General features: G+C 47.8%; 1 protein-coding gene across 6 annotated transcripts in view; it reads right to left on the reverse strand.

Annotated features, from left to right (window-relative positions):
* Window positions 1–12,391, reverse strand: part of MTSS1 (MTSS I-BAR domain containing 1) — a 162,509-nt gene that overhangs the window by 137,337 nt on the left and 12,781 nt on the right. For all 6 annotated transcript variants that reach the window (XM_006048349.4, XM_025265472.3, XM_006048350.4 and 3 more), the window contains exon 2: window positions 865–926. In XM_006048349.4, coding sequence (XP_006048411.1) covers window positions 865–926 — 62 coding nt within the window. The remainder of the gene's footprint in view (window positions 1–864; window positions 927–12,391) is intronic.

A 12,391-nucleotide genomic window follows, 5' to 3' on the forward strand; every position in this document is an offset into this window, starting at 1 on the left:
AAGAAGATGTTGCCATATTTTCTACTGTATATCAAACGATGTATTAACAAGCACATGATGAGGCAATAATAATAGCCCCTTAGAGTAGATCAGCATTAGATCTCATTGTTTTAAAACAGCTTTATTGAGACATAATTTGTCTACCATAAAGTTCACGCATTTTAGGTGTGTAAGTTAACAATTTTTCAGTAAATTCAGAGTTATGCAAATACCACCGCAATCCAGTTTTAGAATATTTCCATCACCCCAACAAGGTCCCTCATGGCCATTTGCAGTCAACCTCCTTTCCCACTCCTAGCCCCAGGAAACCACTAGTCTCCATCTGTCTCTACAGATTTGCATTATATAGACAATTCATGGAAATGGAATTATACAAACTAAGCTTTAAACTCTGTAAGGATAGGCAGGAAGCAGAAAGAACTGTGGAGCCAGACTGCCTCAGTTCAATTCCCTGCTCTCTCATTTACTAGCTGTGTGAATTTGGGTAAGTTATTCTCCTTATCTGTGCCTCAGTTTTCTCATCAGCAAAATGGGATAACAACTATACTTACCTTTTGGGGTCCTGAGATTTAACTGTTACCATATACCTGGCATGCAGGGAACACTCTTTATATGTCATCCATGGCTACCTTACATATAACTGACTTCATTTGACCCTCAAAATTCCAGTGGAAGGAGGCAGAGCAGATATGAGTTGATTTTACATACAGGAATCAGTGGTCAGGACACATGGCTAGTAAGTGGCATGCTTCTCTACCTGTAAGACTTCCAAAAGTAACCCTAGTTCAACTCTTGGGTCCCTGTTCTTGCATCCTTTGTCTAAGGCCGCTGCCCTTTTCTTGGAGATGACATGCTTCTACTTACCGAAGCTGGGACTGCAGCTTTCCGGCTTTGTTAATGAAATCTTCCCAAACTGGATAACTCCCCTACAACAAAACAAAGCCATCGATCAGTAAGTCCAGCTGTGACAGATATCTGATGAAGATATTGGTAGCACACCCAACTCCAATGAGAAGTGGGTCCAAATTCTAGATATGTGGAACATGTAAGACTCTACCCTGAACCACCTGATCATGCCTCTGGCTGTTCTCCTCCTTATCCCAGAAGGCAGGGAGGAGGGAACCAGAGTGTTTGCGGCTCCTCTCCAGGACAGGAGGCTACTGGCAAGCATTAGACGGTAAGGAATCCTCCTGCAATGTGGGAGACCTGGGTTCGATCCCTGGATTGGGAAGATCCCCTAGAGGAGGGCATGGCAACCCACTCCAGTATTCTTGCCTGGAGAAGCCCCATGGACAGAGGAGCCTGGTGGGTTACAGCCCATGGGGTCGCAAAGAGTTGGACACGACTGAGCAACTAAGCAAACAGCACAGCATTAGTCTAGCAGAATCTCAAGGTTGGGAGGTTACCTAAATATAGCTGCTCAGCTGATGGCTTGAGACCAGCATCTACATACTACACGGTTATAGGCGGTTCCCCAGCGTATTGCAGCTAACAGGACACTCGTCACCCTCCATGGCAACCTACCTACATCAGCCAAGCTTTCCTTTCTATCCACGCAGTCTTACTCCTAACCTAGGAATCCACAGAGTTAAATTGATCCTGCTTCCACATCCATCTTTTCCAAGAACGAAGGACAACCAGCACATTCATTCACAGCATTCCTTTCAGCTCCCAACCGCAATCCATTTCTACATGAGACCCTGTCTCACATCCCCACAGTGTCTTGGGGATATTCCATTACGTGGCTCTACTCTTCTAAGTATGGTATGTGTGTGTGCTTAGTTGCTCAGTCGTGTCCGACTCCTTGCGACCCTATGGACTGAAGCCCACCAGGTTCCTCTGTCCATGGGATTCTCCTGGCAAGAATACTGGAGTGGGTTGCCATTCCCTTCTCCAGGGCCTAGTCTTCCCAACCCAAGGATCGAACCCAGGTCTCCTGCAATGCAGATGGATCTTTTACCATCTGAGCCACCAGGGAAGCCCTCTAAGCACGGTGCTTGAGACAAACCCTAAACCGTAGGTGCAGTTCTGGCTGGGGCAAACCAGAGCGGGGTCTGACACAGCACATTAAATGCATACTAAGATTAAACAACCAACTAAAAGTCAGTGCAAAATAAATCCAGAGAAGAGGAAACGATGGTTAGAAAATCAGTGTCTGGCATCCGATCATTTAAACATAGAACTCAATGGACACGAATTTGAACAAACTCCAGGAGACAGTGAAGGACAGGGAAGCCTGGCATGCTGCAGTGTATGGGGCCGCAAAGAGTTGGACACGACTTAACAACTGAACAACAAGATCAGGTAACCAACTAAGAGTCAATGCAAAATAAACCCAGAGACGAGGAAGTCGTGGTTAGAGAAGCAGTGTTTGGCACCGAATCATTTAGACATAGAACTAACTCTAAACACCTGGCGGATTATGGTTGTAGGATAGAATATAAATGTTATGAACCTTCACAAGGTAAAAATAACATATGACACCTCTTGATTTTGTCATTAAGGAGAGAGGATGGAGAAACTGTAATACAGTGAATCATCTCATTTTTTATTATAGAAGCCCCATCAATCCCCAGGCAGCAGGGAGCACAGAACAGTGGGGCCTTCCGTGGGAGCTGTGGACTTCTGTAAATACACTAAAATCTTCCAATTAAAGCTATGCCCAGGAAAAAAAAAGAAAAAGTAAGTCCCATCAAAATAGACTAAAACTGAAACTGAGTTAAAACATAATGATTTCAGCTTTCTAATTTTTCCCCCAATAATTTTAATAATCTCTTCCCCCCTTACTCTTTCAGTTATTATTTATTGAAATATAGTTGATTTATAATGTTGTGTCTTTTAAAATTTTTTTAATTTATTTTTTAATTGAAGGATAATTGTTTTACAGAATTTTGCTGGTTTCTGCCAAACATCAACAAGAATCAGCCACAGGTATACATATGTCTCCTCCTTCTTGAACCCCCCTTCCACCCCATCCCACCCCTCTAGGTTGTCACAGAGCCCCAGTTTGAGTTCCCTGAGTCATACAGCAAATTCCCATTGGCTATCTATTTACAGGTAATGTATGTTTCCATGTTACTCTCTCCATACATCCCCTTACTCTTTAAGAGCATACTTTCCTAACCTTGCCACCACTGACATTTTGAGCTAGATAATTTTTTTTTTTTTTTTGTCAAGATGGAGGTGGGGGGCTGCCTTGTGCATTACAGCTGCTCCAACCTCCATTCACTAGACGTCAGTAACACTCACGGATGTCACTGGATATGACAAAATGCCCCCAGACATTGTTCCTACAGGGCAAAATCACCCTTGGTGAAGAACCACTGCTTCAGAGGAATGTCTGGGAAATGAGTTTCTTCTAGTGAAGAAACAGTTATCTGAAGCTCAGCAATTTCTTCAGTATTACTTTATTTCAATTTCAGTTCTCTTAAAGTAATTAAATAATTATTATTTTGAAAATATCTTGCACAGAACATGTGTTCTAAAAGTGTGTTCATTTATATATTTTGAGTCTTCTGGACAGCAAGAGGATCAAACCAGTCAATTCTAAAGGAAATCAACCATGAATATTCATTGGAAGGACAGATGCTGAAGCTCCAATACTTTGGCCACCTGATGCAGAGCCGACTCATTGGAAAAGACCATGATGCTAGGAAAGATTGAAGGCAGGAGGAGAAGGGGGTGACAGAGGATGAGATGTTTGGATGGCATCACCGACTCGATGGACATGAGTTTGAGCAAGTTCCGGGAGTTGTTGATGGACAGGGAAGCCTGGCGTGCTGCAGTCCATGGTGTCACAAAGAATTGGACATGAGTGGCTGAACAACAATATATTTCTTGAGCTATCAAGTCTGCCTGAAAATGTGCAAGATGTCAGGAAAACCATCTACCCAACATTAAATGGAATATTCCTGGGAGCTGAGATTTGGACCAATGTGTTGTGTTCCTGTTTGTACTTTCCTCCATGGCTGTAGTTCCTGTTTTTGTTTTTTTTTTAAATAAGGGTCATACATCATTTTTATGAAAACAATGTAGTCACCACTACACTTAAAAAAAATTTAAGATCAAATTAGCGGTTCTGGCAGTAACAGCACCTTGAATTTACAATCCACACAGCCCCTAAAATCTGTTTCACCGGGGCTGCTAGATCACAACCATCAATTCTGCGTCTGTGCACTGGGGACCTGCTCGGCCCAATTGCATACTCTGGATTTATTCCTCCAAGCAGCAATGTGCTCCCATGGGACACTGAGCTGCACCAGGCCAGGGAGTCTGCCTGACTGGCTCCTGGCAGCAGTCCTTTGACAGCTACATCTGAGCTACTGACACCAACACTCATGCACAGGTCTGGTCATCATCTGCTAAACCACTTAGCCTCCATCCCATCTCTGTGCCCCAGGGGGTCTCTTTAACCCAAGAGCGTAACTTTGTTTTTGAATGAAACCTCTAAGGGCTCAGGCTACCTTTCCAGGTCCATTAAGACATTATGGGGAATCCCACCTATAGCATTTACCATTTTGTTATCAAAACCAAATATGAACATGCCTTCTATTAATATATCTATATCCAGGTAATAGGGGTATGGACCAAGATCAGAGTCCTCTGGCTGGGCACTAGAGATCTCTGTTCAGATGGACTTCAGCATCCCTCAGAACATGAGAGCGTTACCAACCAATTACAGCCTCATCTAGCCAGTCCTTCTCTTTCTGGTCGACAAGACAGCATGAGAAGCTTTACAAAAAGCCTGAGGATGTTCACAGACACTGAGCATCAACTTCCAGTCAAAGGAACTAGCATCTCCCATCTGCACACAAGACTTGAGAACTAGGCCCCCTCTCTCCAGCACCAACCACTCCTATCCACAGAACCCCTTGCAGAAGGTCACCAAGATGATCCACAGTATTTAAGAAAAAGGTGAGACACATTCAGCGAGAACACACCAGAATGGCGGGAGCACCAAATCCTGAGTTCTAGCAATGGCCCTGGCAGTGAACTATGTCGGGGCGGGGGGGAAGTCACTTGATCTCTCAGGCCAGCTCTTTATAATGGTCAACAATAAAAAGGTATAATTCCATCACCATTATTGAACACTGACATCACAGAACACTGAAAGAACGTAGGAAAGAAATAAGGAACACAAACGCCGGGGCCAACCTGCTGGCCAGAATCTTAGCTCTCCCCCCTGGCACGTGACGGCGGGCAGGTGGTCTGACTCCGGCAAGCGTCAGTCACCACTGCCCCGGGCTGGCTCGAGGAGGAGATGAGGTCAGTCATCCCAAGTGCCCAAAGCAGTGCCAGGCACTCTGTAAGGGCTCAATAACCTTTGACAGGTTTGATCCGAGCGTCTGCAGGCTCCCAAGAATCTCCTTTGGGATGCTGGGAGAGATGTTTAAAACTCTCCAGGTTGGGACTTCCCTGGGGGCCCAGTGGTTAAGACTCTGTGCCTCCACTGCAAAGGGCGGCGGGGTGGGGCGGGGGGGAGAGGGGGGTGGCAGTTCGATTCCTGGTCTGGGAACTAAGATCCTACAAGCTATGCAGTGTGGCCAAAAAAAACCTCCTGAGGTCAGACAGTCCACCCAGGCTGGAATCCCTCATTCTCAATGCTAAGAACAGAGCCAAATGGGCATCCCGAGTTCCCCACAGTTAAAGCAGACCTGGAGAGAGACGGCGGGACACACAGCATCTGCCAGTGTCTCTGCCGCTCCTAGTACAAGGCAGATGAGTACTCAAACCCCAGACAGGTGTGCCCGAAAACAACTGCTAGAGCCACTTTAAAATGACTACCTGCCCCCACCTGGAGCCTCATTTCAGTCTTTACCAAATTAGCAACAGAAGGAGGGTCTCCGCTGCAATTAGGGGGTACAGCACCCAGCTCTCCGCCTACGAACACCCACTCTGCCAGAAGAAGGCTGCCAACAGCCACTCTCTCCTGACTTAATGATATTTGACAGTCTAGATATTTGACAGTCTATCAAAGAGTATCAGGCCCACCTGTTTTAGGCAATATATAATTTAATGGATTCAAAAAAAAAAAAAACTTCTAAGAACAGAAGACAAAAACCTCCTTGTTGAGAAATGTAAGTGTGTAAATGTTATTAAAATTTAAAAGGCAAGGTGATGTTGGGTTGTTCCAGATTTTTTTTTAAGTTTCTCTCAAGGAAAAAAAAAGTTGAAAATCGTTTTACTACAAAAATTCAAAAGCTTGGAAGGAATGAAGAAGGGACTTGGAAAATGAAAAGGTTACTGAGAGAAAAAAGCCCTGGGTTGTTCTAGACAACAAGGCTGGGTGAAGGGGAGCAGACTCAAATTTCAGAAGAAATTTGCCAATCAAGACACCATATGCACTGAGAGGCCTTTTAGAAAGCAAGTCCAGTGTGGTCCTTAATTTTCTAATCTGCGCTGCTCACCAAGAAATCCCAGAAAGCTGTCTCTTGACATTGTGTCTGGAGGGGCTCTATTCATGTTTAAGGAACCCCCAGGGACGCATCCTCAAAACTACGAGGAAGTCTCAACACAGACCCCACTGTGGAGCTCACCAGAGAACACAGGTTTCACAGCTTTCCAGACAGACCAAAGTCAAGGAAAACAAGACTCCTGCCGAGCACATGGGTTCCGCCAAGTCCAAAGTCACGGGCGAAGGGAAATGAGACTCTCCTTCTGGAATCTCCTTCTTGAATTTCTCTGGGAGTGCTGGGGGACGGGGGGAGGGCAGGGAGGTTTTGAAGCCTTGGCAGTTTGTTGAGAATAGAACTCAGATCACACCAGGTTCTGGGAGAAAGGAGAGACCCCTGTTGCTGGAAACTGTTGTGTTTGCAAGCATGGGGAGGACTCTCTTTAGCAAGCTGCCTGACCTTGCCCAGTTCCTACAGGGAGAGAGATGGGGCCTGCCTGAAGACAGGTTCTAAGTCTGCAGCCACAGGCAGGGTGCCCACCACACAGACCCCCCACCCCGAACCCCCACCCACACCAACTGTTCTCTCTTCTAACCTCTGGGGGCATTCAATAATCTGGAAAACTCCTACTCAGCCATCAGCACCCAGTTCAAATGTCACCTCCTGCAGAGCATCCTGGGACCCGCCCCCTGCTTCCCTCACATCACGAAGTTCACTCTCTGAGCCTAGGTTTTCCCCATTGAACTGTGGGCTTGAGGACAGAAAAACGGAGGGAAGAAGGGAAAGTATTTCCAGTAACAGGGACAAAGACAGGGAGACAGGGAGGACACATGTGGACTCCTCCAAGGGACACCAGAGTGCCACACTGATGCTGGGAGAAGCAGGAGATGGAAGGACGGACAGGGAGAGCGTGGGCAGCTGTCTAGGGCAAGGTCCAGGGTTGAACTACAAACGGGGCTTCATTCAAATGGCGGGTGACTTGAATCCCAAACCAGTACAGTGACAAGAGAACCTGGCGACCCCATCACACACCTGAAGGCAGCCTGGTCCCTTGGAGGGTGGGGAGGAGAATAAAGTCATCTTCTTACTTCTGAGAGAAAGGCCTACCTATCTCGGTCAACTCCCCAAGAGGCTGGTGGCCACTTGAGCAGACAGACAAGCGGGCTGCCCTGGGTGTGTGCTAAGTTGCTTCAGGTGTGTCCAACTCTTTGTGACCCTGTGGACTGTAGCCAAGCTCTCTGTCCACGCGATTCTCCAGGCAAGAACGCTGGAGTGGGCTGCCGTTTCCTTCTCCAGGGGATCTTCCCGACCCAGACTTGAGCTCTGGGGATACCAAGTCCCTGTCTTCTCCTCCACTTATCCCACAGCCAAACGGCTGGGCAGTCCACTTGCTGGCTTGGGGTTCTCTTTTGCTTTGTATTAAACAGATGCCCGGGATGGCATCCCACACAAAGCAGAAGAAAAAAACTGTAACTTACCAGCCTGGCTAGTTCACAGTGCCCCATAAATAATGCAGCCACCGCCTCTCCCAGCCCTGCCCACGTGACAGCGGAGCCTCGGGGACAGCTGAGGGAATGAGACACCAGGCCTGCTGCTTGGGGAACACAGAGGAGCCCGGAGCCTGGGTCAGAGGAAGGGCCATTTGAGAGGAGCCAGAGACTGAAGGGGACTCTCAGGAGGAAGGAGGATTTGCCTAAGCTGAAAAAGAAATAGGGACCAGCGGGGACAGGTTACAGGGAGTCAGGTTCTAGAGAGCTGGCTGACCAGTGGCTATGGCTGATGAGAACCCAAGTTCTAGACATATGACTGGACAGGTCATCTCCCAAACCCCTCTTCACCTTGATAAGCATCACCGTCACCACCATTACACATTACCATGTTCTGAACAGTTGCTAGATGCCTCATTAACAGATCAGCACGTCTCCAACATTAACTGACAATACTAACATCTGGAGATCTTGCAAAAATGCAGTTCTGAATCTCTTGGTCTGAGGTGGGGCCTGGATGTTGTATCTTTCATCTGAGTGGTGCTGAGGCTGCCGGTCCATAAACCACACTTGGAGGGGCACAGCTTGATACACACTCTTACTACGTGTTCAAAAAACCCCATGAGGCAGGTGCTGCTGTTATCCCACAGCTGAAGAAACCCAGGGCCAGAGAGCCTGCATCCTAGCACTCTAGGCTAATCTAGAATGTGATCCCTGATCTGCCCCTCCAAGCACTACCCTGACTCTGGAAAGAGCAAGCAGCAAGATACACAGACCCGGCCCTAGGGCTGCAGGAAGCCCAGTAGGCAGGCTGGATCCTGCTTTATATCTGGGTTCAGTAGAAGCCAAAGAATTGATGCTTTTGAACTGTGGTGCTAGAGAAGACTCTTGAGAGTCCCTTGGACAACAAGGAGATGAAACCAGTCAGTCCTAAAGGAAATCAACCCTGAATATTCATTGGAAGGACTGCTGCTAAAGCTCTAATACTTTGGCCAACTGATACGAAGAGCCGACTCATTGGAAAAGACCCGATGCTGGCAAAGACTGAAGGCAGGAGGAGAAGGGGACGACAGAGGATGAGATGTTGGATGGCATCACCGACTCAATGGACGTGGGTTTGAGCAAACTCTGGGAGACTGTCAAAGGCAGGGAAGCCAGGCATGCTGCAGCCCATGAGGTCACAAAGAATAGGATACAACTTAGCGAGTGAACAACAATAAGAAAACCAGATAAAGTAGAATGGCGAGCAAGGGCTCCCTAAATAAATAACCCCCAATTACAACTGCAAAGGACCTGGGTGAGCTGTAATGTCACCTTAGAAATGGTCAGGATCCAGAACCATGTGAAAAAGCAAACATAAAAGAAAAGCCCTTTGTGCAGAAAACATCACACACCAGATAGACACACACTGGAAATGTTGAGCCACCACCATCAGCGGTGTCATTATGGCTGATTCTGTCGCATCTTCAGGTTTCCTGTGGACACTGGAACTGATTGGCTTCCACCAGGAGGTGGGGGAGCCTGTCCCGAGCATCTCTCCAGGCTTCCATCCCCAGCCCCGCCACCAGGTCCCTCCCCAGGGTGAGTGTGAGGGGTACAGTCCACAGCATCCCTCCCCTTCTTCCAGGGACACCCCTAGGTGAGTTCAGCCTTCAGGGAAACAAAAACAAAGCTTCAAGAGGAAGTTTCTGACCAAAGCAGGAGCACCACTGGACTCCACGCTTCTTAAAGCATGAGGCAGGAATCTTTGACTTCCAGAAGTGGGTACCTGTCACAGCTTTGTCCCCAAAGCCACCCTTCCCCATCCCATCCAGCAAGATGAAGGGCTCCCAAGGTCCTCTGATGAAAGGAGCTGCGTAAACCCCTCCACCATAAAACCATTCCTGGGCTTTTATTTTCTGATTGGAGCTTGCCTAATCCACTAATTACCCCTGTCCATCAAGTGGATGACAGCCTTGCGGATAATCAGCGGTTGCCTCCTTACACGCCCACCCTCACCCACCTACCCAAGCTCACCAGCAATAAAAATGCCTATGAAAAGAACCTTACAGCTCTGTGCACACTTCGTGGATGCTGGCACCTCCCACTTCAACAGATTTTCTCTCCCAGCAAACTCCACAAGCCCCAAACCCCACCCAGGCTGCTAGGAATAACACCTGGGCAGGAACCACCAAAAAGCGCTGTGCCTGTTACGTCTACAGTCATTACTCTTTTTTTAGTGTCTTTCCACTGAACGTCCATCTCTTTGCCTAGATAGAAGGCCCTGACGAGCAGCCATATCCAGTGTCTAAAAGGATCAGTGTGGTCTAGTGGGTGGAGTCAGGCTGCCCAGCTTCAGATCTCCCCAGACCTACATGACTCAGTCATCCGGTGACATTTTATCTTCATCTGTAAATGATGACCATGGTAGTCCCCTCCTCAAAGGATGCTAACAAGGGTAAGTCAAAGAAAAGGAGGGCGCTGAAGGGTGACTAGCATCTTAAACTCCAGAAATGCTAGCAACTGCCATTTTAATGAGTCACGTACAAGGCCACCCAGACTCAGACGTTTCATGAGCACCTACTATGCACAGGTTGGGCTTCCCTGGTGGATCAAATGGTAAAGAATCTGCCCACAATGCAAAAGACCTGGGTTCGATCCTTGAGTCAGGAAGATTCCCTGGAAAAGGGAATGACTGGCTACCCACTCCAGTATTCTTGCCTAGAGAATCCCATGGACAGAGGAGCCTGGTAGGCTACAGTCCATGGGGTGGCAAAAGTCGGACACGACTGAGTGACTAACAGCAGTATGCACAGGCACCGGGTGGGGCTTAAAAGAAGCCAAAGTATTGAGGAATGCTGCTGTGTAAGCCACTGATCCCGGAGGGCACCACACTCTAGAGATAAAGCCCTGGAAGGTGCAATTGGTACAAATTTCTGGACAGAGTGATTCCTTACTGGGGTCTTAAATGACTGTAGCCCACCAGGCTCCTCTGTCCATGGGATTCTCCAGTCAATACTGGAATGGATAGCCATTTCCTACTCCAGGGGATCTTCCTGACTCAGGGATCTAACCCACATTTCTTATGTCTCCTGCATTGGTAGGCAAACTCTTTACCACTAGTGCCACCTGGGAAGCCTGGAAGAAAAGGGGTAAAGAAAGGAAGGGAGGGAGCATTCCCTGCAAAGGAAAAAGAATTAACCAAGGATAGGAAGCATAGGAGATCATGCTACATTCAGACATGAGTCACTTTGTTCACCTGGAAGACATCCTGGGAACGTGTGATTTGGGGGATGAGAGTTGGGGGGAAGAGCAGGGAGATCCCACCCACTCCACAAGCTGCAGAGGAGGCTTGTGGTGGCTCAGGGAGGCCCAGGAGCCACCTCCACTTCTTCTTACCCAAGGAAGACTCCCAGCACAAGCTCCCAGAGACTCACCACCAGGGAATGCCTGCTAAACCTACAGATGCCTGCACCCAGACCCAAATCAACACGACCAGATCCCTGGGGGTGGGGCCCAGGGGTCTGCACTTAACACATTCCCCAGGGGACACTCACGCTCTGATGGCCGAAATCACACACAGATCTGAGACTCATCACTCTAAACAACAGGCCACAGCCGTCTGAGGACTTGGATACTGTGGCCTCAGCGATTTCTCAGTCCTGATGTACCGGCCATGCTCCTATAGGAGTAATTCCCAGTGATAATCACCTGCGCAGGGCAATGTGAACAGACATACATTTTCTGAAAAGCATTCAGCAACAGGTTTCAAAAGCCTTGAAAGTATGTGCCTTTGACTCAGGTTAAATCTTTATGGGGAAATCACCAATGTAAATCAAGGTGTAACTGCAAGGATCTATTTGCTGAAGAGCTGCTCATGGTGAAACACTGGACACAGCCTGATCACAAATCACTATGGAACTGGGCTCCTGACTCAGGGCCTTTGCACATGTTCTTTCCGTGCCTGGAACATTCATTATTCCTCTGATGTCCACATACTTCGTAAGTTATCGCCCAAATGTCACCTTCTCTTTGAGGCGAGGCTTTCCCCAACCACCCTATTTAAAAATAACCACACGGGGCCTGCTTTATCACACACACTCCTTCTAAAATACAACACAACCGACTTATTCAGTTTGTCTGTCCCAGACGTCCATCCCTTGTCCACTAGAATGTAAGACCCAAGAGGACAGAGACCTGAGTCCATTTGGTTAACTGCTGTGTCCTCAGCACTTACAGCTTCCCAGGTGGCTCAGAAGGTAAAGAATCCACTTGCAATGCAGGGGACGTGGGTTCAATCCCTAGGTCAGGAAGATCCCCTGGAGAAGAAACGGCAACCCACTCCAGTATTCTTGCCTGGAGAATCCCCATGAACAGAGGAGCCCAGCGGGCTACAGTCCATGGGGTTGCAAAGAGTCGGACAAGACTGAAGTGACTTAGCGCACACACACCCCTCAGCACTTAACACAGAACCTGATCCACAGCAGGTCCTCCAATAGGTGTCAACTAAATCAATTAACTATGAACAAAACA

The sequence above is a fragment of the Bubalus bubalis genome, chromosome 15 (assembly GCF_019923935.1).
Source record: "Bubalus bubalis isolate 160015118507 breed Murrah chromosome 15, NDDB_SH_1, whole genome shotgun sequence".
Lineage (NCBI taxonomy): Eukaryota > Metazoa > Chordata > Mammalia > Artiodactyla > Bovidae > Bubalus > Bubalus bubalis.